Raw genomic sequence first — 27,988 nt, 5'->3', positions numbered from 1 at the left:
ACAGTTTCGGTCTTATCTCATTAGAGCATCTTGTTCCACATGTTTGTTGTTTAGCCATTTTGGCTTGTGCCAACATTTACATGAGACTTTTTCTTACTTTTTTTTTCGTAATGGCCAATAATAATTGTTTCTGTGGAATGTAGCTCCAAATCCTGGACTGCCATTTTGTTTTCCTGACTGTCTGTAGATAAGGAAAATTGTAGATATTAGCTTCTGTGATAGCGGTAAAATAGTTTCCACTGTGTGTATTTATGTATATTAAGGCATAGTTGGTGTTTGAACAATTAAAATATGCAGCTGTAAGCCTTTTTTTGAATGGTGGGTTTTAGCTGTTCACAGCTAACCACCACAGCCATTGTGGGGTAACTATATAGCACACATGTGGCCACAAAGGCTAGTTTGCAAAGCACATGCTGTCTGCATTTCACAACATAAATAGGATTGCAACATCCACCAAAAACATATCAAAGCCATCGGCTATGTTTAGACAAGCAAAACTCAAAATATTTCTAGAAAGGAGAATTTATGCTAGACTCGTGACCTGCAGCCATTCTTTTGTTTCTACRGTGAAAYCCGTGCCRTGTCACGACAATCCCTTCCGTTTTAGTCCACACAAACCAGAGGAGCTTTGTGCAAGTGTCATTTTTCTGGAAAGTCGTCATCAATCTCTATCGCATCAGTTTCACTCCGGCYGAAGAATGTAAACAAGTTGTTTCCGGCGTAGGAAAGAAATGCCACGCCATTCTGTTTGTGCGCGGAACGCTTTCTCTTTTTCATCTCACTAACTGCTCTCATCTGCATCGTCCATCTATCACGTTCTGAACGCATAAGCCTGCGAGAGCCAGCGCTTGAACTGGCAGTTTCCCTCCATGTAATCACATCCAAAAAAAAAACTGAACAAAAGAGCAAGGAAGGCAAGAGGGAGGGAGCTATTGTTTAGAAACAGGAGATGCTTGAATGAAGAGGAGAGCCRATAAGTAGGGGAGCTCTTGTCTCTGCCTGCCAGGAAGATTGGGCCCTAATTTGCTTATTTGTAGCTGTCACTTTTGCTTTAATGTGCCAAGCAATTTGGAGCAATTGGCAGGCAGCAGCTAGAGGCGACAAAGACTTTTTCTGCTCCTATTAAACCCTGAGTCAGCTTTTTTTTTTTTTTTCTGACACTTGTAGGACTTGGGCAGATGTCGCTCATATTTATAGACGCTTTTACTGCAGTCTTATCTGCCCTGCCTGTGTTCAGTAATTTGCTTCAGCTTTTATCTAATCTTTGAACGTTTGTTTACTTTATGCTGCTTGCGAAATGAAGCAAACCGATGCCAGAAACGTTGAGTTCTCGAGACTGTCGTAAGCTCTGCGAGACGCGATAACARGGCAGGAACGAACAGTTTGTCAGTCCTATAACGTTCTGCCCCTCGCTGAATTCTTTACTTCTTTACTTCCCCTGTGTATTTGATTATTTTATACATGCTGTTCTAGTTTCATCTCTTTTCTGCCTTTCTTTTGCTCATTATCATAAACTTCAAGGTTTCTTTGCCATCTGGAAGTCTATGAAAATGCCTTAAAATATTTGCCAGGGTGTACCAGTGTAGTACAAAGAAAGTTTATTTTTCTTCCATCCACCCATTTACTTATTTGTTCATTTTTCCTACAATCCATCTATTTGTATTTTTGCACCATTATTGCAGCCATCCCATCCTTGTTTTTATGTCGGTTCTATATTTTAAACCTTCCTTTGTAAAAATAATAATTTATATATACTGTATATACGTAGCTCTGACATTAATCCAGAATAAACTTTGTATTTAAACTAAAAATATCTGGATAACTGAATGTTTCATTCAGAAAAAATGTGTAGTTTCGCAAGGATTAGGACAGAGTCCTTTATATCCAGCTGTAATCCGACACCGTTTACCCATCTAACAAGACAAAAGCACACACACACACACACAAGAGCATGCAAGCATATTTTGCTTTGAGAAAGGTTTCTGAACTGGGAGGTTTTACCAAACTGGATAATCCACACCAGATTTTATCACATCGTAACATAATGTCTCCCAGAAAAGTTCTCTAATCAATGAAATAAACAGAAAAGAAAAACATAAAGGATGAACGAAAGAGAAAGAGACATACGCATCCGGCTTTACCTCCCAGCTCGTCTCTGTCATCCCCCCTTCAGGTGGAGCCTTGTTGTCAGTTAAGCCCTCCCACTCCCCAGCTCATCACACACACACACACATGCGCACACACACACATGCACATGCGCACACACACACGCACGCACACACACACACACACACGCAATCTCCTGCTGTGCCGTACAATGGTGGATTGGCAACCCTAATACCACGGCTCGCTTTATCTGCCTGAATTAAAACCCAATTGGAGGAGCAGCTGTGGGAATTGCTGGTTCAGGAAGAGCCTTTTTTATTTATTTATTTAATGTTTTTCAGGAATTATGTGGGTGGCACGTTCTAGAAACAGTAGAAAAAGTAATCAGATGGACAGAAGTTCATGATGTATCAGTCTGGARATTAGAGACTGAACTAATTTGTGAATGTGCGGAGCAGTTGTTAGCCATTAGGAATGTTTTTTTTCATCTTCGTACGACACACGGATCAGGCAGGAGACATAGGATAGATCCACTGTTTTGTTTTTTCTTTTGTTCTGGTGAGTGGAGCTGGAGAAGCCACTAAATTATTACACATGTGAGTATGATAGAAATGCTACCCATATGTTTATGACACAGATGCAGCAGCTGCAGCTTTCTTGGCCAGTTACATTCGACGGTCATTATAAATCTCCTACTATCAGTTTTAGATTACTCAGATTTTTCTCGTGAGTAGCTGTTTAACCGTCTCTCCACATCTGCCTGCATWTTGAGAAAGCTTGTTAACGTAGTTCTGAACATGAGGAATCKTTGAAACCTTATGTCCTGCARYAACKTTGAAGGTGTGGAATTCAYGGTGTTCTGCTGCATCTGGATGGGGTGTATYACTTTTGGGTTAATATACAAGATTTTACTGACCATTTGAAGAAGAAATTGCTCTCTATTATAAACTCAAAGTGGCCAGATGATTGCRAATCAAATTAATCAGAAAATAGGTCATGCTGTCAGCCTTRATGTCTTCAAGAAGGTGAGTTGAACCTCATCAGTGCAGACAAAMTAATTAATAATATTTGGATMATTGGAGCCWTATTGGAGGAAATGTGTTCTGTTTAAGTGCCACACACGTACATAATCTGGTAGCTTTGATCATTTAGTGTATGCTAGTGTCAAATGCATATCAAAAGACTTATGTGTAATAATATAAGAATTAAACGTGGTGTCATTTAAATTAATTGAATAAAATGTTTCACATGTGAGCAGCTTTTTCAGATTAGCTTTCTCAATGTATCTGGATGTCTCAAATAAAATTTTATTGTTATTACACCTAAAAATTTAAGCAAAACATCAATAATTTAAATACATTTATTGTTCTGCAAGATTAACATTATGAGTAAATTGCTTTAAGAAGGTTTATGGAGGATGGAAGTAAAGATTGTAGTTCAGGAAACCGCAGCACCGAAAGGGGCAGAAGAGAAAAACGTTTCTATCAACATACATTCAAACCTTGTTTCAAAACTCTCATCATCATCACTGTGTCTTTGCTCATGTTTCTGTCTGTCTTAGATCTCTGTGATGACAGCTCAGTAAAGCCCAAGTCAAAGAAAAGTCTAGTTTTTGAAGTCAGATGAGCATTTGCGTACATGACCTTAGCTTCATTGCCGTCTGTGACTTACAACCCCGCTGCAGGTTTCCTCCTGGGCTGTGCTTGCAAGGTCATGTTTTTTTTTCCGTTCTCTCAAGTTTACTACCCCACTCATCAGCCGCATGCATTATACAGTAGGTTTATTCTGCATGCTGACCTCCTGCATTCCTGAGGGAAGCACTTTTGAAGTTTGAGGGACAGAACCAGAGAGAGCAGCAGAGCGACTGTCTCGACATCGCCAATCCCCATTTGGCCCTCGTGTTGGCGTGAGCTCTTTTTTTCCTCTCTGAACTAATCCTGTTGAAATAGTTGAAGGTGTTTTTTATTTATTCTTTTTTTTTGCTAAATTGTCCGTTTTTTCCTGGACAGTGCCCAGATTTGACACCTGCTTTCACACTTTAGCAGATGTGCTAGACTTTTGGTGCTAACAGCTGTGGTCAAGAAAAGCTGTAATTATCTTCTGAGGGTGCTCTTGAAAACAGATCATTAAGGTTTCATGGGAAAATATACATTTATGGAGCTGCGGGGCTTTTGAAGCCTCAAAACAAAAATGCTGTTGATTCTTTGATGTTCATTAATATCATCCTTCTCTCTTTTTTTGTTTTTTTTTTCAACCAGATTCTTCAGGACAGGTGACCTCCTCACCTTTAGGCTCTCCTACTTCCCATCGTGGAATGCATCCCTCTTTGCTGAGCCCCACCTCCATGGGGCCCTCTGGCTCTCTCCATTCTCCCATCAGCACCCTGAGTTCACCGATGAACGGCCTCACCTCACCCTTCTCAGTCATTAGCTCACCCATGGGGCCGCACTCCATGAACTCACCTGGCATGGGCTACGGCCCCAGCATCAGCCCACAGGTGAGGCCTCAGGTAGACATAAACAATCTGTGTTTTGCGAATATACTCTTTGAACTTTTCCCATATTGTGCGACATTGTAACCAYGAATTTCAGTGTAGCTTAATTGGGATTTTGTGATAAGATCTAAAAAGTGTGGTGTGTGTATGTTTTTAGTCAGCTTTAATTTGATACATCAAAACAAAATCAAATTCTGCTAATATTCGGCATTTAATTCAACCACAGTTTGTCATCTTTTTGACATAGTTGTCTTCTGAAACAACGTGAATTGTTTAATTAATTCAACAATTCATTGAGTTAGTTAGAAACATATCACAGGACATTTGCAGCCGCAGCTGCAATGCAAGGAAAAGTAACTCTACAAGTCGTAGTCTTTCCAAATCCTTCTCTACTTTGCGTTCGTCTGTCACATAAATGTTTGGTTTTGTTTTGTTGAGATTAAACATCAAATACTTCAAGGATTACTATTACATTATATAATAGAAGTGCTACAAACTGTTAAAATGTTTGTTTGTTAATGTGATGTAGACTTCGATCTATGAGGCAGTTTAAACTCGAAACTCTTAAGAATACGTTGTGGTGAATAAATGTTACTGCGTCTATCCACACCTACTTCATCTTTATTGGGTTTGTATTTGGCACAATTTTGGCATTTTATGGCATTTGTTTAAAAAGGATTGTTTTAGTTCAGTGGTGGAGGAATTTGGGGGCATTGTGCTCATTGTTGGGATAGACATCGACGACTGCTGCAGTATTTTTTTGGCTGTGTCATGAATTTCCACTTTGCATACCTCTAACATATTATGTATATTAAGCATCTCACTGCAGTGGATGCCTGCAACAGCACTCTAGATGCTGATGAGAATGATGGAAGCTCATTTACCAGAATAGCAAGTGCAGGATTTATTAAGCCTTTTTAGCCCTAGAAAATTGTCATTTACAGTTAATGGAGAACATTACTCTCTAATTGTATTTTGCTTTATTACTATAAACACTAATTAAKGTTGTTTGTAATTTGACTCATTTCAGTTTGTCTTCATGTAAACACCATTAGGAGCGAGTTTTTCTTCATGTACAACCACACAGCAACCCCTTCGTACAACAGATCTGTACTTTTTGGAAACTGAAATAATCAGATCTAATTTCGGCACAAGGTTTGAACCAGAGCAGCTCTGTTGGATGAGGCCGGGTTAGGAAATTGCAGCAGGATTACTTGTTTGGTTTTAGCCAGTCTGTTTATGAGACGTTTTTATTTAGTGTTTCTGGAGTCTGTGACGGTGACCGCACAAGTGACCCAAAACCACCTAATCAAAAGCAGCTCGTTTAGTTATTTTCTTATGTAAACCTTGCTTTCCTTTCAAATGGTTGGTTGTCTTTAAATTCGAGTRTGACATAAGTGTGACTGAGACATTTTGGGAACGATGACTCTTCATAGTTCAGGTCCAGCCAAGCAAAGACTAACATTTTTACAGAGCTTTCAACAGTGTTAGCTTTTAATAACTTTTAGCTCRCATTAGAACACATATTGACATGAAAAGATTTATGATATTTATTATGTTTAGTTTTCTGAACATTGGATAAAGCTGTTAAAACATGATTAAAAAAAAGAGGAAGGAAGAAAAAGAAAATAGTGGCGGAATCGTGTGAAGTTGTTCCAGTTAGAAAACTTCTGGAAAATTCCTTTTTTGTGTGTTTTCACAAATATAAAAGTTTTTCAACCTGTTTCAATAAAACATGTACTCAATGTGCAGGTTTAACTGCTCTAAATATTTAGTATTGTGAGTTACAAGTGATCAAATGTAACTTAGATTCCTGAAAAATACAGTGGAATATTGTTTTGTACAGCTAAGTATTTTACTTTTAGTTGCTAAATTCTTCAAATACTGCAATCCTCTTTCAAAGCAGATTTAGATAAGCCCATTTCAAACACTTATACAAATGGGCAAAAACGCATTTCAATTTCACCGCTTTTGTTCTAAATGATACATTTTCTGATAAAACATGGTTTTTCAAAAAGGAAAAATTGTTAGAAGTCAAGATCAGGGGAAAATACCCACATTTCTTCCGGGGTTAGCTTTCAAGCAACACACCAGATAAGCATGTTTTCTTAAAATACTCCCCTTTAGCTTGTTTCGAGTTTAATTACACCTTGCGAAACCAGAAAGATCAATGTTTAGCAGCCACCACTATGGTTTTCCTAAATCACAGGCCAACACAGCTGCCCTGTAAACCAGGCAGACAAACCGGTCATGTTTCATGTCTTACAAACTGCACTCAAACATCCCATAAGTGCAAATCAGAGGCCCTTAAGACTTGCACACTCAGACGCGTACACCATTATACAATTTTCCACAGAGGCCCTGCTTTGACCCCGTGGCATAGCCAATCAAGGCCTATTCAAAAACACCAGCTTCAGCTCTGTGCTTTTATTACTAAAGCATCCATGTCACTTTCTCCCACTGGCTCKCTCTGTCTTTTTCTTTTTGTCTGGGCTTTTTTTTCTCCCGTTTGCCTTTTTCGTTATTTCTTTCTTTCTTTTTTTTTTTTTGTCACATCGTCTCAATTTTCCCATTTTTTCCTGCTCTGCCTCTTGTGTTCCATCAAAAAGGCTCCTTGGCATTAACAACACACACACACTCACACTCACACATGCACAATTAAGACATCAAAGCTTCCAGTGTCCCAGTTTCAGTCTGGACCCATATCTGAAATTAAAATTGTTTCTCCCCACAAAATGCATTCGCTAGACCTTTTTTGTGTTTATTGATAATTGAGTTAAACAATCCCGACAATGCGCTGCTATTTAAGGATTCCTCCCTCTCTCTCTCTGTTTTCAAGCTCATCTGCACCTTCATAAGGAACGCGTCCCACATGTAATAGAGTTAGGAGGGGATTAGGGCCACTTTATGAAAACAGATKATATTTTTCATAGCTAGAAAGCTCCCGTTCTTCTCCCCATCCTCCTCATCCTGATTCTTCTTTTCTTTTTATTCCCAGAACTTTTGCTTGGGCTCCTCTTCGTGTACTGTAGTAGCACACTTTAGGCTTTCAGGTTAGAAGTGTTTTGGAAASGGGTGAATTTGTTTATCTGTCTCATTTGAATCCCTGATGGAGGCGTGTGCGATGTCCCTTCAGTGGTACGCAAAAGAAAATTCGAAACATCCGATCTACGACTTTTGGGGATTGGATTAAGGCTTCCTAATGATGTTTGCCTGAGGCTTAAATGCAAAATGTATGTGCAATGTACCCGCGCTCTGCGTGGGGTTACAGGTYGCTGCCACCCACAAATAGCTAAAATACACAAATACCTAAGACTCTCTTTAAAAGCTCTGATAACTAATTATTTTAACAGTCTAAAACACCAAATATACCTTAGCATGCATAAACATGCACAGTGGAAACTATACTAGCATTAAAACAGAAGCTAATATTTGCAGTCTTCCTCATTTCCACTCTTTGAGGACCAGCCAATCATCACCAAGGAAGATGAAAGATGCTTTTGGATTGGCTAGTTTGCAAACTCCAGCCAGTAGCATGTCAAGCATCACTGCACTGAGGGATTTCAACCTCCCAAGCTTCACTTTCTTTTGAATATTTAAGATATTCCCTACAAAACARGATAAAAAAACAGCATGGTTAATGTTCAAAATATATTTTGTAAATCTCTTTATTTAAAGTTACAGGTTGCTATAACTAACTGTTTCTGAGAAACGAGACTTAAATGGTATGTTATTCCAGATCTTTTGCTGTGTTTTTTTTTATTACTATTATTTTCAGCTTCTGTAACAGGAACTTTGAACGTTTAGCTGCAATAACTGAGATCATCCCTAGWACTGAGTGCCTGACTAGTCTAAGTAATCAAAGACGAAGGGCCTTGATCAGAGTGATGACCAAGAATCTGGTGTTCTCTGGGGAATCTAGAGGAACCAGCCACAAGGTCAACCAGTGCCAACACGCTTCATCAATCAGTSCTTTATGGTAGATTGACCTGACACACAGTGCACTGCTATGAGAAGCAGCATTAGCCTCTTCAGGAATTTGAGAGGAATGTATGTTCCTTTGACAGACCAAACCTTTTGATAGCTGCTGACCTCTGCAGACATGGAGCACCCCACAGAACACAACTCGTTTCTCAGCAAATTCACTCAAATCTTCACGCTTTTTCCTGCTTTTAACTCATTCACTTTGACAAAAAGTGAATGATATACCCCACCCACAACCTGATGTCCGTGTCAGGAGATAACCAGTGTTGTTTGCTTCATCTGTCACTGGTCTTAATTTTAACATTTGGCAAACTTCCTTAATTAACTAAACATGACTAAAAAATAGTGAAATCYTGAAAATATCCTATAGCTACATCAGTTGTTCCTCCAAAAGTATCAGAAACAAGTGGTTGTTTTRAGCCCCTTGCAGTGATGCGTGGCCCCCGTGCCTTACAGGTGTTCAACTGTAAGGCACAACTGGCAGTACAAAGTTAAAAAAAAAGGTATCCACTTAATTATAAAACTACCGTATTTTCCACACTATAAGGCACACCTAAAAACCTTCAATTTCCTCAAAAGCTTCAATTTCCGGTGCACCTTATATATGGACCAATATTGAGCCACAACAGGTCTAGCAACTACGGTAAGCAGGCGCTGACTTCATTTTCGCCCGTAGAAGAAGAAGCGTSCTGTGCATGCTGGGATAGTTGTCAGAACGCTGGTTTGTTAATAAAGTTTGACTGACCTATCTGCCTAACTTACCGACCTGATAATCGTCTGCAGGTCAYTTAGCACCACGTTCTCCACGAACATGCTGTGCACGAACAGAGAAGGGTGACCATCGTCCGGCCACGCCCCGGCCCAGTTGCAGAAGGCTCTCCTTGCCGACCCGAGTCGGACTGTTTTGTTGACATTCCGTTTAGTGCAGCTCCATCTAGTGGATGCATAACGTAACTCTAGCCTCTACTGTAGCGTCTATTCTATGAAAATATATGAAAAAAAAATTTAAAATAGGCCATTCATTGAAGGTGCGCCTTATAATTTGGTGCGCCTTATGGTGCGGAAAATACGGTAATCAATTAAATGGATAAAATGACGCAACAATAATTGTGACTCAACATGTTCGTCTTGGAGTAGCTGTACAAATAGTGCTGCTGGAAAAGAACGCAGTGTTTAAAAACGGGATTTCTTAATGGGGCCATCAAACTTCTCGCRGACGCGGCCGTACGCTGCTTCTCTCTGCTTCTGACTGTTGCTGCAGCAGGGTGGAGATCAGCAGTTGGACGGGCTCAGGGGTTAAAACCGGCRGTGTTGCCCTGTGGCCGTGAGGCGCGGCACCTCTGATGAGACGTGATTTGAGTCAGACGGCGTATGCCGCTTGCTCTTAACACTTGGCTGACTAGCCTTTTTCAAGAGCACTTAACTGGAACAAGGTCACTGCTCAGCTCAGCCTCTACTGTATTTAACCGCCCTGCCTTTGCTAACCACACACATTTTACAGGCATATACTTTAATTTTGATGATTTACCAGGCATATATTGCGCTGTGCAGCGTCCCTCCTTTACTTCTCGCTGCCCTCAAGAAGGTTCTTCTCAGCATGAACCGCAATCAAGTGCTTTTTTTGTCCAAGTACAAAAACMTGTAACAGGGTTTAAAATCACAGTAAAACACTCAGTTTCTTACTGGAACCTGCTTCATTTTCCCCTAAATATGGTAATAATAAAAATTAGTGAGGCGTAACATCAAATATCCACAAAACTGCTTGATGAAAGCGTGGACAGGATGACTAAATGTTCTGTTCTTTCAGTAGTTTTGCATGTTTCAAAAACCAAACCACATCTAAAGCCTGTTTCACCAGTCAGTTCTTACATCTTAAACAGCCATGCTTCTCATCTGTCCTGAGCTGTCCTTTTTAACTTTTCAGGACGGACCCTGTAGGTTTCTCATGGCTGATGACTGCGTTCTGGTTGCCTCCTTGGTTTTAATGAAGGAGATCAGAAAGGAAGCTACATATTCTTTGCAAAGAGGCCACATATTGACTGAGTTTTACTGTCACTCAAAATGCACGGAGGGTCTGTGGGTTTGCTTTCAGAAGGCTGGTCTTTGTTTGTGGAGGTAAAGGACGAGGCGATCTGCAGGATTCAATCTTTAGCATGTGGTTTTAAGGCTTCTCARGCCACAAGGCTCTTTCTGATCAGACTCTTCAGCGGTTTGGTCCTCAGGGTTCAACACACCGACAGTACAGACCATCCTTCTCTATCAGAGACGCCACAACTTTTTTTGTGCAGCTGGAAGGGATTATGTGTTGGGGTTGGAACACATTTCACACTTCCACTTACAATAGAAGGAGTTGTCTGGCTGTTGTCTTTTGCTGAAAAAGGAGACCTTTATTATCAGACCACTGCAGGGTCCAACTTTCCATTTTGCGGCTWAAACCAGTACCCCTTTGGCTTCTGCGCTTCGGTTCTGAAATCTCCCCGAGGATCCTAAACCAACAACGGGCCCCTGTTGTTTCTCAGTTTCCCAGTTTGCCTTAAAAAATAAAAAATAAATTTAAAAAAAAGGAAAATACATACAAAGCGTTACTGTTTCTGGATTTGGAYGCAACATAAACACTGATGCAGAAGAAAGGTGTAAATGTTTTACAAGAAAACAGAACGCGCGYTTAATAAGTTATAAACGAGCGGCGGCGGTGATGTCATGTTCCAGCTCCGGGGGCGACGTGTTCAGACGGGAGTCGCTAGGAGACAAAAACAGAAAATATTCAAAAAAATTAAACCAGTGGAGCTCAGTCTATTCCTGCATGGGAGTCATGAAGTCCATTCCACTACTTAAGGTTTTGATGGCTACTGTGGTCACTCTGCATGATGTCATGGTCGCCATGTCACATAAAGGGACTCTGTTTGGGCTCCTTAAGTAACCATTAAGGGTCTCTCATGTCAATTAACCTTATATTGGAATTTTTTTTTTTTTTTTTTCGCAAAACCTCTTTGCAGGTAGCAAATAAAAATCTGACGAAAATATTATTTTTCCCCCCAATACTCCTTTCTGCAGTTAATGTAATGGTTCAGTTTTCTTGCACTTAGCACACAGCATTCAAGTCATTGTTTAGGGGAGCTTTGCTCGTCTTTGACGCAAATCCTTATTTTGAGAAGTACAAGCAGACTCTGCTGCATCTGTTCCATATTATAATCGTTCCACCCATTGTTGGGACAAAACTCAAGTTCCTKCCAGAGAGGGCTTTCAGTCTGAAATATATGTAGGAATTGTTTTTGTAAAGAAGTCGAAGTGGCATGAACGCACGGAGAGCAAAGGCCTCCACTCAGACCATAGGTTTATTTGTGAAAAAGGAAAACAGCACAGCACATTTCCGGTGCTTTATTTGGCTTTCAATTATTTGTTTTGACAAAATCTAGGTTCTGATTTGGAGATGAAACCTGACAAAACTTTATTTTAATTGCCCTTTTCAAGCATAATTGTAGCGTTTGATGCTTTACACAAAGAATAAACAAGGATTCAAATATAATAGATTGATGTATAAAACATAAAGCTAGCAATAATAAAATAAAAATATACTTTACCAGTAACGGGTTGGACCTTCTTTCACTTTCAGAAGAGTCCTAATTCTTCAGTTTTTCAAACATTCTTAGTGATTTTGGCCCAGATTGAGATGATAACATCATACAGTTGCTGCAGATTTACCGACTGTAAATTCTGCTGTATTGACTTGTGCAATTTCTGRAGGTCACTGGAGACGGGGAACCTACCTACCATCATATATTCAAGAAGCGAGTTTGGGATGATTGAGCATTTGAACATGGTGGATTAAGATACGGGAAGAAGCCATCCAAAGACTGATTACTTTGGTTTACTAGACATCCCATGGTTTGTCTTTAAAGCACACTTGTAGATGGTGATGTTCTTTATGGGTGTCATTTAATCCTGAATGAAGGATGTTTAGGGAAAAAAAAAACAGAACTGGACCTAGAACTGAATCCTGCAAAACACCATATTTCATCCTATTTTCAGATCCATCATTCACATTTACAGAATGCAATGTGTCACGTAGATGAGATTGAAACTACATTATTTGATCCTGATGATAAACTCAAGACTGTGGGACAACGTGACATATTTTTTAACCAAACGGCTTTAATACTGTAATTCACTTTGAAGCTGCACTGAAACTCCAGGACTTGTTGTTCTGATCCGACTTGTGWTGGAAGCTCAGAGTAGGTGCCAACATATGCATATCTACAGGGCAACAGAAACCGTTACATTAGGCTTAGGTTTCAAACAATGTTCTACGAAAGCAGGCGCATGGCTTTGCGGTTGACGTGCCTCAGGGGAACACATTTATTTTAGAGCTTGGAATAATCTCTTTTGGATCTAATTGCATCTATTGGTGTGATCTTACTGCAACACAATACTGTCTGTGGGCTGACATGTACACCGTGGCATGTCTGTGAAGAACAATACCGACTCTCTCCCACATGTGAAAGGTGAAKTTAGTGAGTGGATTTTTTTCCCCATGTTTCTTTTATTTAAATGTCTTGTTTATCTCCGTTATTATTTGCTCTTTGTGATGATTTTAAACAATAATGGAGAAAGAGAGGCAAATATGAGCTAGAAACACAGTTTACATTTTTTGTTAAGAATCAGACGGCCTCATTTTGCAAATTAATTTGGTATCCAGCACAAACACCATCCCCAAAGCATTTCTGACTCATAAATATGCACACACTAGAATAAAAATCTGAGACCGAATGACACAAATGTGAAAAACAATCCTAAGAGTGCTTCATTGAGATGAACAGGTACATTTTAGTMTATTAAAATCACTATTTGGAGTGGAGAAATATTATGCCGTTGCTTACAAAATGGTGGAGAAGATTGCTATTTTGACAGATGTCCTAACAGAGAGTCACTGACACCACAAAAAGACAATTCCTGTAATCTGTATAGATGTACAAGCATGGAAAATTGAGTGGAAGGAAAAAGCTTAGTAGAAAAAAGCTTCACATGCAAAGTACAGAACATGGTCTGGGTTTCTTTCGCTTGGAAAGCTGCATTAGTGTGGGGTGTTTGCTGCAATTAACCAGTTAATCGCATGATAAATCAAATTGAGTTGCATTTAATATTTTTTTTTATATTAACAATCAAAATCAAAAGTTACAGCAATTTTGTTTACAAAAAAAATCAATAGATGTTTTCGATTATCAGTGGCTTTTATTTCCATTATATGTATTTTAAAAATTTTTTTGTATTTTATTTCGGATATTCAAAATACCTTCCAGTTTTTACATTAACTGTTCTCRACAAAATGCGAGGGGAAAACATGCATTATTATGCCATTACCAACACACTACTTGAAAATGGTTTCAAAACAACATTATTGTTTATCACAGTAATTACTGGGACAGTTTATCGTCCAGTAAAATAATTTAACAGCGACATTCTGTGGTGGGTGTCAGTGAATTGGCAGTGGGTGTTTTAATTCTGGACCGCTGTCCTTTAAAAAAATAAAATAAAATAAAAGGAACCAAATCCCTGGCAGCACTAGAGTTTTGCGATTCATTCATTCTTTGAAAGACATTTAACTTGTCTGGACCTCAATAAGCGCACAGCAAAGACCAGACTGTGTGACTGCTGTTCTGTCCGTCTGCTTTTATCCCATTTCATGCTTGTTTAAAGACCTAATAAGGCAGAAGAATAAAAACCTGTTTGCTTCTCAGTTTCAAGGTGGAAATAGTCATTAAAGAATATTGAACACAGTGGCTATGTGACACCTTAATACTCAAGTAAAGAAGTCTTTTAAAAGCTGGATCACTTGCACAGGGATTTACCCACTCCATTATCTACTCAGGGACAGACAGGAAGGAATTAATCAAAGAATTCCTAAACGCCGTCGTGGTTTGACACAAAAATACCCCTTGAATTATTACTGGATTATGTGCAGTTTGACAAAAGAAATTGCCTCTGCTCATTCTCATGCAGCACAGCAGAGCACACTTAGAAAGATATGATCTATCACCAGATGATTGCATACATGCAGAAAATGAATGCCTGGACTGGATCTCATCTTCATGCTGAGAAGGCTGTTGGATCCAAAAACAAGCTACATGATCTCAAGTTTTTAATAAAAGATGACATTCATGTCCTAAATAGAGTTTCACAATAAATGTAAATACTGCCAGATTTTGACTTTATGTTTGAACTTTTGAACTGTTTTCTCAGCACACACACACACACACACCCACGCACACACACGCAAACGGAGGCAAACCAACATTTGGGAAAACACCTTAGGGATCGCTTGGATGTAGTACTTGCACGATTGGACAGAATACATTAAAAAGTTTATGCATGCATGCATTATTTCCGAGACATTGTTGAACAATATTTCAATTCTATTTACAGTAATGGAAAACTAGTTTTAATAATTGCCAATATAGCTAGCTATAAACAGCTATGTCTAATAGTCAGGTACCGTTCATTCAAGAGACTGAATAGTTGATGATCACCAAGGTGATTATACATAATCAGGACTGATGCATGCAGGTGCGTGTTAGCACAATGTCAAGGAGGAAAGACATCAATAATCATGTTAGAGAAGCAGAGTCTGCCTCACATCAATCGGGGAAGGGTTATACGGCCATTAAAGAGAATTTACAGTCACATTATGGTGTTAAGTGGAAACATTTAAAACGACTACTAATTAACTCAGGCCGGACGTAATGGCAAATTCCCCAAAAAGTCAGACAGTGTTCAGAGAAACTACAAGAAAGAAAACCCACAAAGATTCAACCGGCTGATTGGAAAAAATGGAGGAAAGGTTGAAGGAGAACATTTCTTCTGTCTTAAAATGAATAAAATTGAATCAAATTACACCTTATTAAACCACAAGACAAGTCAAACAATAATCCTTGATCAACACAGAGATGTTTGGTCACAATGCAATGCAATATGTTTAGAGGGAAAAGATGCAACATATGGTGCAAGTTTTTGTGAATTGAGCAGTGTGATATTTGCCCACATGTGAGGATCTGTTCCACATAAAGCAACATCATATCCTCTTCAGGACTCACAGAAAGAAGCCTGAAAGCACAGAATCAACTGCATGCATGGTGGAGTGTGTGTTACAGTCAGGTCTGCTTGCACACACAAGATCACACACTCTGGAGCTCACACGCAACAAAAACATACAAACGCATGTTTGAAATGCACCCGAGCTCTGCGTGCGCTCTCACAAATGCTGAAAACGCCGAAGAAAACACTCTCAGATTCTGCCACGCTGAGATGACGCAACAGCTGAAAGTCGCTGCACATTTCCACTTTGCCCCATCAGGTTCAGCTGTTTTATGCCACTGATAGTCTCAATAAAATCGCCTTTTTTCCTCAGCAAGAGAACTCCACACCAGCTCTCTCATAACACACACACACACATGTATCTAAACTGAGCCAGTAGAGCTTCGTTTTATCTGTTGTGGCACAGCATGGGGTGAGTTGTAAACCTCGGAGCTGTCTGGAATCATGTCTGCTGCTGCTAAGCCACTAGGAGAGAGCCAAGACTGTGTTTTATTACAGTCTGCGACAATAATCATGAAGTTGTTTTACAGAAAGGATTGCTTTAAAGGAATTTTTATGTAACCACAGAAGGATTTTGTTAATGGTTGATAAATAATTATTTGCTCACTTGGTCCTCACTAATGTGGATAATGTCCAAGATAAAAGATTTTCTGCTGCATTTGCACCTTCCGCCTCTATAGAAACCGAGTTTTTGGCGCCAAAAATCGAGATTTCTAAAAGGTGGATTCGTGATGCGGCCTTGTTGACTGCATATCCAGGAATAGTTTTCGTATCTGCTTGTTTTCTCTTTTCCGCTTACCATCAAATTTGAGTCGAAAAAGTAACATGGCTGTGAGGAAATGATAAACTGTGTCCAAGAAAACCTAAGCTACAGGTGTTTCGAGAAAATCTGCAGCCTGCCGCTGACTTTGAGTTTGATGCAGTGTTGCCAACCCATCAGTGGGAAAAGTAGCTATTGACTATCGTAGAAGTATTGATTCAGTGTTGATCACTTGACTCTTGTAATGTAAAAAAAAAAAAAAGTGTTTCCAATTAATATTTTGCAAAATACATTTATTTTGCTTCAACTGAACAGCCGTCTTGTCTTGGCACGAAGACTTTTTATCGAAAAACATGTTTTTCTTCTCAAAATTGTCCTTTCCTGCATTCTGATTCTGCAAGTTCATCCACATAGAGAAGCGGGATGAATGTTTCCACGGATAAACATTTGTGAGCCGTTTGCGTTCAAAACCGGTGTCTGATATTCAAACGGTCCCAGGAGAGATGGGCTTGTCTCACTGCGATCCCCTGAAGGCACACAGGCTAGTCAGGGGTCCATTAACAGGCCTCCCTGTGTGAAACCCGATCCACTGTCTCTGCCGATGTGTGTCCGGATAAGACTCTCGCACACAAACACACACACACCGCAGCGAGTAGAAGAAAGTTCCTCCTCGCTCCTCCCGCGCGCTTTGCGGAGCTGTCTGTCCAGATAAGTTTGCTTTTAGGAGGAAGTGATCGTCACGAGGTGTCAGAGGTGAAAGGGCAGCGGGGGTTATCTGGAGGTGAGATCTCGACCTGATCCCTGTCCTCACCTCTCCTGAGTTTGCCATTTAGGCCTCTCCCTTCTTTCAACAGGGGATTTTGAACGCTGCCCGCTGACTTCCTGGCACTTCACGTTCTATTTTTGGATGTTTTTTCTTTAAAGCTTCACGCTTCGAGGCAAATTAAAGCTACAAAAAATTAATCATACTTAAGATAAGCAGCTTGCAGTCGGCGATACGGCGGCGAGCAGTGAGATCTGTGACAGTGGATTGTAAAGTAGAGCGCTCTATTCCTGGATATGCCGCTCCTGCTGCATAATGGAAAACCTTATGAAGGAGTTCCATTACAGCGTTTTGGAAGAAAACAGTTAAAGATAAGTTCCTCGATTTTAACCAAGGTGCCCTTGAATAAAAAACAGGTGAAGATCCACTTGAGGAGTTGATTTCTCCCGTTTGAAGTGCCGTTGCGGCGCGGCGCTCTGACTGAATCACGCTAAGCCCGTCTTAGGCTGAGGCTTCTTCTGTTTCGGCTCTTCTTTCCTTTTCGTCCTCTGTTGCCTCGAAGGACGACTCCTCCACCGTGTGTCTTAGCACGCTAACAATTGAACACTTTTTTCCCCCCCAGGAAACTCGTAATGTAATTTGTTTTAATGCGACGTTCCGTGTTCCAGCACAGAACATATAATCAAAATGCAACAGTTCTGCGACGAATTCGACACCCGCTAGCAGAAACTGTACCAGTTAGACGTCCTTCACGGCACGTTACGTAACACCTGCAGCTCACGAAGCGTTCCAGCCGCTCACGCTGTACATTGTTCCTCGGGAAATCTTCTGTCCTACATTTCAGGCCTTGAAATGAATCGTTCCTCTTCCATATTCTGATTAAGCTCAAGTCTAAGGCTTCTTTTTAGCCTTTGACCCTGTGTGCTGAGGAAAGTATTGTAGCTGGGGTTTCCCTGAGCGGTGTAGTTGCACCTACAGCTGATATACCTCCCTATCAAGAATCACGTGTGTGTGTGTTTGCATGTGTTTGCGTGTGTTTGTGTGTGTGTTGTAAGGGAGAGCTCATGTATTCTATTTCCAGTACTGGTCCTGAGCTACTTTAATCCCCTCGCCTTGTCTCTATTGCCATTGGCAATAGAGAAAGAAACCCCCCGGGCCCCAGTCTGCCCACCCCTCCCAGGCTTTCTGCCTCTGTCTTGGTGGGATTGAGTTGCAAGTTTACTGAAAATAGCCTGTGAGAGGCAGAATCTTTTCTGTCAGGCAGACAGAGGGTTTGATAGAGACAATCCCAGCCGAGGAGACAGCTCTACGAGTGCTGCGCTACGGGGGGAAAAAAAAACTAGAGTCAGACATTTGAGGGAGGTAAGACCTCATACTGTGAGTGTGTGTGTGTGGGTGTTTGTAATCCTGTAAATGAACGTGCAGTCATGTCATGTTTTCAGCTTTTATAGCTCAGATAAGGTCTTTTTTCCCCTTTTTTTCTTGATTTTCTTTGGTTTTTTGAACAAATAGTGTTTTTTCAACATATGACAGGGGTATATTTATAATTATAATATTAGAGGAGGTGAATAAAAAATTACTTTTAATGCTGAAATATCAGCTTCTTGAAATGTATACTGTACAGCACATGATTAGGGCAACTTTTTCATGAATCACTGCAAAAAGGCGGGGTTAGTATGTAAACATCAGCCTGTGACTTTGCTGATGTCTTGAGGAAGAACCAGATTTGCATTTACCTGTGCTTACTTTGGTAAAACACCAACAGTAGCAGACGACATGAGATTTCTCCATTTTTTCCTTCCACTAAACTTTCCATTAATATTATTATTATTTCTATTGCTATTAATGTGACTTACCATCCTCGTGAATGGTGTCACTGACTGTTCAACAACTGCCACGTCAGATTTTGTAGGCCATTTATGTTTCATTTTGTGATTTGTGATTTTTCCAACTATAAACCATAAAAAAGTTTCCCTTTTTTTAACTAACTGACTTTTTCTTTCTGATTAAATCTTTTTCGAAGCATTAATATTTGATTGTGTGTCACATTTTTGTGTTTTTGTGAAATAATAAATTGTGAAGGTCAAACCAGGAGGTGATGTCACAGCCTGGTGACCTAAAGATATTCCTGTGTCGCAGTAAAATCATCCATTTTTGTGGATGCGTCTGGGAAATATCTGTCAGTAATTCAAACCCTTTCAGTCTGAAACTCTGCTCATGTTCCCAGAGTTGCTGTAACTCTCCATATGTCACGCTAAATCATACAGAAACATGGATGAAAGGAAGCAAGGAAATCTGTATTTTTGAATTTTTCTATTTTAGCTGATGGTGAAGCACTGTGGTCAGGAGTATTTCTGTTCATGGATGGACTGCAGAAGCTGCGTTTTTCATAGCGATGCTGTTAAACAGGACTCATATTCTGGGCTGGTGGAGTTTTAAAAAAAAAGATGAAAAAAGAGGCCTGGAGCCACAGCAGCCCTGTGAGAACAGCAGCATAATGCTCTGTATTACTGTAAGGGAGTTTTCTAACCCAGAGCTGGAAGGTCTAATGAAAATTGCTGAATTGCATTATGGACTTAGATACACCAGTGCTAAAAAAAATAACCCCAAAACCTGTAAATGGAACAAATGCATAAAGTTCTCAGTTTTGTTTGACAACTCGCCTGGTTTATTTTATTCTACATGGACTAGATTAATAGATTAACAGCCTGTACTTGATAATTTGGTTTCCTGGCACTTGATCATATATATATATATATATATTTAAGTTCAAAGCTTTTACGTTTTCAAAGCTTCAAACTCTTGCAATGATTTGTGATGAATGAGTTGGTTTCTCTTTTCTCTGCCAGACTTTGTTCTGAACTCTGTAGAACTATATCCTCTTATCTTGAACCTTGGTCATACGATAAAATTCAGAGTACAACGCAAACATGCTTTGGTATCACTTAGAGATTTTAAAACTCCTTCAAAGACACAATTATTTTCTGTCCTACACCCAGAGCACGTTCTCCAGCTGACAAAGTTCTTGTCCACATGAATATATTTAATAAAACAGCTTTCAGTTGCTTTGCCAGCTTGTGCTGAACCAGCAGACTTTCACATTTCTCATTTTGTTATGAGGTAGTTCTTTTGGCTAGCTTGTGTAATGAACTGCGTTTAGTCATTGTGAAGTATATGCATCCAGCCATGCAACATTTATCCTCTCTGGAAGCGACATTTAGGCAGTTGAAATAATTTGACCCTCCTGGCTTTTCGGTTTCAGCAGAAGGCAAGGAGAGGCCTCTTTGGGAGAACATTTCTCAGACAAAAGGTATCAGGCAGCAGCTGAAGTTGTGTTTAAAAGCTGCAGTTTGCACTGCTGCTGCAACAAATTCTGCCTCTTTATTCCGCTGTGCTGTTAAATTTTGCAGCGTAGTTATGCTAGCACCGAGCATTTTGGAGCCAGCGGGGCTTGTAGGGGGCATGAATAAAAGAGTTTCTGAGGTTGAGTGGTGCAGCATCCCCGCCGCACCAGATTTAGATCTAAAACAGGAGCGAAGAGAGGAGGGAAGAAGACTTCTGGGACTGCTAATAATTCACTTTACATAATTTCCTCTTTTTTTCTCTTCTTCTTCTTCTTAAGTTTGGTCAATTGGTTAAAGCTCCACACGACAAACTTCACCGTAATGCCTCCTTTAAGTAACATGTATTTAACTCCACAGGCGCTAGCTAGCAGCCGCTGTGCAGTGAGGTGTGTGATATTGCCTGTTTTGAGTTCAGAGGGTCTGCTTTTGTGACCCGTCGGGGTGTGTGTTTGTGTGTGTTGGTGTTTCAGTTGAACTCTCCGATGAACTCGGTCAGCAGCACGGAGGACATTAAGCCCCCGCTGGGCCTCAATGGCGTGATGAAGGTGCCCGCTCAGCCCTCAGGCACGGCTCTGTCGCTCACCAAACACATCTGCGCCATCTGTGGCGACCGCTCCTCAGGTGAGTGCACCGACGCCGGGACGGCCGTCAGTACAGCACAAGTGTGTCTCAGTCAGTCGGAATGTCGTTGGCAAGTTCAATTAGTCGTTTCATTCAAAAAGTGAATTTTTGCAGTTTCGCTCAGCTCGGTGGCGGAGCAGGAACACCACTGGGTTCGATTCCCTTTCGCTGCCCTACTTCCTGTCCTGCTACTCATAAATAAAGGCCACTATTTACCAATAAAGATAAAAATGTGTTCATATATTCTGTATATTTATTACACACAGAATGCTATATTTTAAGCATTCAAAATGGTCACTTTAGCTTAGAAAAACAGATTTTTCTTTAGGATAATCAATCTTAAATGGTAAGATAGAAAGCAAGGGTAAGTCACGGAGTGCTGCATCCATGCACATTAGTGAGAAATTGAGTGAAAGGAAAAAATACAGTAGAAACTGTAAAAAAGTCCTGGAGAGAATTGTTAAACAAAGTCCAACCAAGCAGTAAGAGTAGATTCAAAAGGCACAGTGTCGGAGGTATTTGTATAACTGGAAAGTTGAGTGGAAGGAAAAGGTTTTGCAAAAGCAACAGGGATGTCTGCAACTCATTAAACATTTTTAGGGAGATTTATACGGTGTGGACTTTGGTTGGAGTCATTGCTTTAAAAGAAACCACACATGGACATGTGACTGCTGTGGGGCTAATTAATATATTCTTTTAGTCAGCACAAATAATACGTCAGTTATAGCCTCTTAATTTTTCACTACTTCACTTTTTCCATTCACTAAACTTCATTAATATGCTTGCTCAATCCTTTTTATTGACATTTGTGAAGTCTATGTTCGTGAAGGTCAAAACATCCCCATAAAATAATAATAATATCTCTCCTAAACTCTGTTTTTATTGGTCTCCTGTTGGGGGTTTTTATGAGCTCATCAAAAATCAACAGAAAAGAAACTCTACCCCACTCTGTCCCTGATTATATTATCATGAGCTGTTGATCCCTGGAAGATTTGAAATAATCTGTAAACAGCTCGGATGACACCGTCTCTCATTATTACCTAATTAAAAGGAAGTCGGACTACCCCAAATCTGGCTTAATCCTTCTGGAGCCGCACTAGAAAACCTCCGAAGGAGATCTAAACACGATGGTCGGCAGAGAGCAACCCCGCTGACCACTCTGGCACAACTACAGACTGCCGCTTCTTGCAGTGGGACTCCTCCTGGAAGGACAACAGTCAGCGTAATTCTTCAGAAATCTCTGCTATGTGGTAGGGAAGCCAGAGTCAGGCCACACTTTGGGTGGGGGCTGGGGGGGCAGCACATGAAGGCTACAGCAAGGAGGCGCTTCACAACCAACATAAATCACGAGGCAAAAGATCTTAAAGTTAGAAGCAACCAAACCTCACATCAACTTCTACTGAAATACAGAAGTACTGCATGTGCGGGAAACTGCACAACGTTGATGTTATTAGTGGGAGAAAAATAAAACCTGACAGAGGTGCAGCTGGAGGTGAAATCAAACAGACTGAACCGAATAGAAATATATTATTGTTCAGTGTCAAATACAAAACACATATGGCTTTAAAAAATGCAGAATAAATCAGCAAAATACATTGGTTACACTTTTAATATTTCAAAATTGTTTACTCTGATTTGAAAAGTCAAATCTGACATTGCTGAAAGTGCTGTTTAACAAAGCATCTTTCTTCCAAAGTTATGATAATCATCAGTTATTGTTTGACCTAGAGTAACTGAGTAACTCTAAAGGTTTTTGCAGAGTCAAACATTTAATCAATTCCTTATTTTTCCAGCATTTCCAGCATAAACAAATAGATGACTGTTGAATCATTTTTCCAGGGAAGCCCGTTAAAAGCTTTTAACCTTTAGGGGTTAGGTGAATTTTGTTGTCATCCTGCGTCATCGGAGTTGCTTCCGCCCGGTAGGGGAGGAGGGAGAATCAAAACAGTGTTAAATAGCAAGTCATGCTTCATTTGGTGCTGCTCAAGGGCTTTATTTATCTTCTCCGGTGGTCCAAGTGGCAGATATTGAACAAAGAAACAGTTTGAGCAACTCTGAAGACGGAAAATGGGCTCCATCCATCATAAAAAACAAAAGCCGTGGCTGTTGGGAACAAGAGGCCGACATGAGAACAGAGTCCTGGTGGAATCTGTCCTCACTGAGCCTTTGTTTCCTCTCACAACCACAACATAAACTACGAACTCAAGAGTCTGTTCACTTTGACAGAACAAAGAAATAATTATGATCAGATGCTTATCGAACTACAGCTCCCACATGCTGCTAACATGGCTGCGCGTTAGCGCCGTGTCTTCAGTGTAAGTAGCAGGTTGTTAGCTAGCAGCTGTTTTTGTGTTTTGAGCACAACTTGAGTGCAGCAGTTCTTCTTAGTTATTTATTCAGAGCTGTGTGTCACATAAATAAGCACCTGTGGAGAGCATTAGGATGCCTGCTCTCACCCAAGGTGAAAAACAGATGTAATCTTCATGTATTTTTATGTCACAGACACAAACCTTTACTTTGCTTTGGGGGGAATTTATGTCTTAGACCAACATGTAATTTGGTAGTTAGGAACCACAACCATCTGTGAATGGCTTTAATCCACAAATACTTCAGATGCCTTCAAACAACGCTGCCTATTTTAATAGTTTAAACACTAAATGTACTTTAATATGCATTAATACACACAGAGAAAACTGGGAAAAGAGAATGGAGCTCCTGGATTGACTGGTTTGCAAATACCGGCCAGGGTAAAGCTAAATGCACAAATAATGAACTGTGAATAGGTGGTGATCGACTGTTTTATTTAATTTAATTTATTTGTTTAGTTTTGCAAATAAAAATCTGAAAAGTGTGGCATGTACATGTCTTCAGCTCCTCAGTTACTATATGTCTAGCAGCTTTTTACATCTCCAGAATAAAATTTAGTCTATTTTAGCTCTGGCTGCATGTTTAGTGTTTTTTTTTTCTGCTCTAATCTGAACCTCCACTTAAGTATTTATTCAGAATGGTCCTTCATGTCCCTGCAGAAAAAAAGCATCCTCCACATCATGATGCTGCCACCACCATGTTTCAGTTTAAGAATGGTGTGTTCAGTCAGTGTTCGTTTTATCAAACCAATGGGAGCTACATTTGTATGCATGTCACGATCCTCAGATTTCTATTTGATATATGATTTTCCTTCACTGTTATACTTTTCTTCATGTTGGTCCAAGACATGAAAACCCAATAAGAGACATTAAACTCTGTGGTTGTAATGTGACAAAATGTGAAAAAGAGAGCAACACATGGGAGGGATTATTGGAAAAGTCATTTCTACCATTCCCTGTAATACCAGTCATCTCGATATTGATTTTCTTTACTTTTTTTTGCTACATTGCTTCACTTGGTGAATAATAATCTCATGCATGCCTTGGATTTATTGCTCTTTCTACTGTATTTTGTCTGACGTGAGACTCAGTGAAGCACAATCCAGGAAACATCCTGTTAAAAACCCAAAGCAAACATCCTCCGTCTTCTCCCGTTTCCAGGAAAACACTATGGTGTCTACAGCTGTGAAGGCTGCAAAGGCTTCTTCAAACGAACCGTTCGCAAGGACTTGACCTACACCTGCCGCGACAACAAGGACTGCGTCATCGATAAGCGCCAGAGGAACCGCTGTCAGTACTGCCGCTACCAGAAGTGCTTGGCCATGGGCATGAAGAGAGAAGGTACAGCACATACCGTTGAGGATAAAGTCCTGCTTAAACAAAACCTCCATCCTGTTCAAACCTGCTTCAATCAGTGTGTTTTCTCCTCAGAAATCGTTCTGTATTTTAATTTAGGTTTCACCTCTAGAAGCAGAAAGAGATCGGAGTTAGTCTTTCATCTGAGCCGAATGTTTATGATTCTGAAGCAGGATATTTATTCAACAAGCTTCTTTTTTTTATTGCAGCAGCATGAATTTTAAAAAATACCTTAAAAAAAGAAAAGCTTGAAAAGTTCATCCGCTTTGTGCCAAGAGAAAAGTACTTATTAGTCGAACGTTTAGATTAAAGATGTTTGACCAGTGAGCTAAGCTTCCTAGAAACCTTGATCAACATTTAAAAAGGAATGAATGAATGTAAAAAAAATATATATATATATATATAGCTACATTTATTTTAAAGGTATTGTTAGAGGTGCTAGCAATAATACGTAGGTATGTCATGCAAAGGCTTTTTCCTCTTTTTCAAAACAAGTTAGTGATTTAGTCACACACATGATGAAGAGTCTTTATTTAATTAATTATATCTACTTCTAAAAATATAAACTCAGGCTAACAGGGTAATGTTGTCAATTGTTCAGCATATTTATAATTGATGTCAGTTTTTATGAATTAACACTTTTTTCTTCATAAAGTTCTTTAGTTTATGTGGATATAAATTTGGACCATTGATCCATGTTCATACCACAACTGAACAAAAAAATCAAACTGCAAACATTTATCATTGAATGAGACCTTGCTCATGTAAAAAAAAAAAAAAATTGTCGCCATGGTAATTTTCGCACGTCACTGTTACATCTTCTGGACAAAGAGAACTCCCTGGAACTCGACGGCGATGTTTCGCTCTCTCCTGCCCCTCTTGCCCGACGAACAGCTTTGATTAAAGCCGGAGGCGGTCGATCAGATTTGAGCCTCGCTGTGGAGACATCAGAGATCGGGCCACAGCGGGCCACGGAACCAGGAGAGTTTTGTTATGTGAGGGGGAAAAAAACAAGCAGTGAGGTGTGAATTTTAACACTCCATGAAGGTGTTAAAAATATTTGTGCTCTCAGCAGTGCTGTTAAGCTCTCCTTCTCACATTGAGCAAATAAATCAATGCGTCTCTCCATTGTGGTTAAGAGGTTTTCAAATGGAGAGTGCAGATTACGGTGCCTTGCAAATGTAGTCACACCCCTTGAGCTATTTTTTTCCATTTTGCCACATTAAAACCACAAACTGCACTGTATTTTATTGTGATTTTATGTGATAGACCAACACAAAGATAGTCGTGGAAGGAAAATAAGACGTGGTTATGAAAAGTCTAAAAATTAAAACTAAAAAGAACTTATTTCTGCTGCAGTTTTCCAGCTGCCTTCCCAAGATTTACATGTTAGGTAAGAGTTTTTCTGACAAACAGCCCCCAGATGGAAATGTCCACAGTTTTCATAATGGCTCCATATGAATTCGATCCACAGTACGGCTGGATAAAAATTGGGGTATATGCAGGTGTTACAATTGTTTTACAATTTCAACAGTTTTTTTTTAAGTAGATCATTTGAGACACAACTAAGAACTGCAGCGGATGCATTTATTTTTGTCATATTTAGTCAACTAAAGAGTGTTCTGAACAAAAAAAGCACTATATGCCAACTTAATATACGGGGCCCACAAACACATGTTGGCTGGAACGGTCTGAAAAGGGCGTCTTCTTCCACAAGTTTGCTGCAAACAGGACTTATTTTGGATTTGCATCAAGATTTATTTTCTTCTTTCAGCTCTGCCATAAATACTTACTCAGATTATGCCACCTGAGCTGTTGATTCTTGCAGCTCCTCTAGAGTCTCACCTTAACTCCTTCTATAACCGACGTTCTCCTTTCAAGGCCTGTCAGATTAGCCAGATCTTCACAGCATGTTTCCTGCTGTGAATTATTCCTTCCCATTTACAACCTGTGCACCGCAAAAAGCACAAAGTCTCACCTGGTATTTTGTCCAATTTCTAGTGAAAATTTCTTATGAAAATAAGATGAAAATAACTTACGGGTAATTTTTTCTGCAAGACATAGGAGCTTGCTTTAAGTCAATAATTCTTTAATTTTGCTGAAAAATTTCCAGCTCCACCAATGGAGCTAGTACTTTTTCCATCTATATTAACTTAAAATAAGCTCCTATGTCTTTCTGAAAAGTTACTTTTAAGTTAGTTTCATTTCAAGCGTACAAAGATGTTTGTACTAAAAACTAGACAAAAATCCTTACACATTTGTTAAAAAATAAGGCCTGTTTTAAAGCCATGTGCGACGCTGAGCATTTAAACCGATAGTTGTGTCGCATCAATGCAGCTTTATTTAGGGCTTGTTTAGCTCAAAGAAAGTGTTTCAGATTTCTCTCCATTTTTCCTGACCTTATCTTGGACTCCTGTCCCCTCCCGCACGCTTTTGTTTATGTCATTGTTGGGCTCCGTACTTCGTTCAAGGATATTATCGTTTACTACCTCTTGCCTCACTCCCCGCTCCCCCCCCCAAGCCCCACACCCCCACCGCCTTTCCCCCCCGCACCCCGAGGGCTGCGGTTAGCGAACAAGGCAGCAGCAGTAGCCCAAAAGGCTAAGCGAATCCACAGAAAAACAGGATTAAATGAATTTATGCGCTCCCAGTCAGGACAGCAGAGGAGGAGGGAAGAGGGGAGAATAAAGCTAACATGATTTCAGCCCTCCTCACCTCTGTGTGACTCCGACACAAGTATTCTACCCTTGGGCTGACCTCCACTGCCAGACAGCCGTTTCTCCAAAACTGGGGCCCCTTTCTCCTTCTCCTCTGACAACCTCTGCTTCCCTTTCCCTCACAACAAGGCCGAGGCCTCTCCAGTTCTCGACCTGAAATGGAAACCAGAGCAGGGAAAACGTAAGAAGACAGGCCGTCCTGCACACCCGGTGTGTAATGTGTGTGTCTTAAGGGTGTGTGCAGACCTGGATGCTCGATACGAAAGTGATACGAAAGCTAATGTGGATGCTCACATTAGCTTTCTAAAAGTCTCCCTTTATGTAACGTTTAACAAAAAAATAAAAGCTCTATTAATCCGCAGTTGAAATGAAAAGCCATAATGCGTTT

General features: G+C 40.1%; 1 protein-coding gene across 1 annotated transcript in view; it reads left to right on the top strand.

Annotated features, from left to right (window-relative positions):
- rxraa (retinoid X receptor, alpha a) overlaps positions 1-27,988 on the top strand; it is a 109,338-nt gene that overhangs the window by 65,478 nt on the left and 15,872 nt on the right. Inside the window, exons 3-5 of the mRNA XM_017307673.1 lie at positions 4,365-4,615; positions 21,011-21,161; positions 24,689-24,868. Coding sequence (XP_017163162.1) covers positions 4,365-4,615; positions 21,011-21,161; positions 24,689-24,868 — 582 coding nt within the window. The remainder of the gene's footprint in view (positions 1-4,364; positions 4,616-21,010; positions 21,162-24,688; positions 24,869-27,988) is intronic.

Source organism: Poecilia reticulata, linkage group LG12, assembly GCF_000633615.1.
Source record: "Poecilia reticulata strain Guanapo linkage group LG12, Guppy_female_1.0+MT, whole genome shotgun sequence".
Taxonomy (NCBI): domain Eukaryota; kingdom Metazoa; phylum Chordata; class Actinopteri; order Cyprinodontiformes; family Poeciliidae; genus Poecilia; species Poecilia reticulata.
The sequence above is the reverse complement of the archived record's forward strand: the minus strand, read 5'-3'. Positions and strand labels throughout refer to the sequence as shown.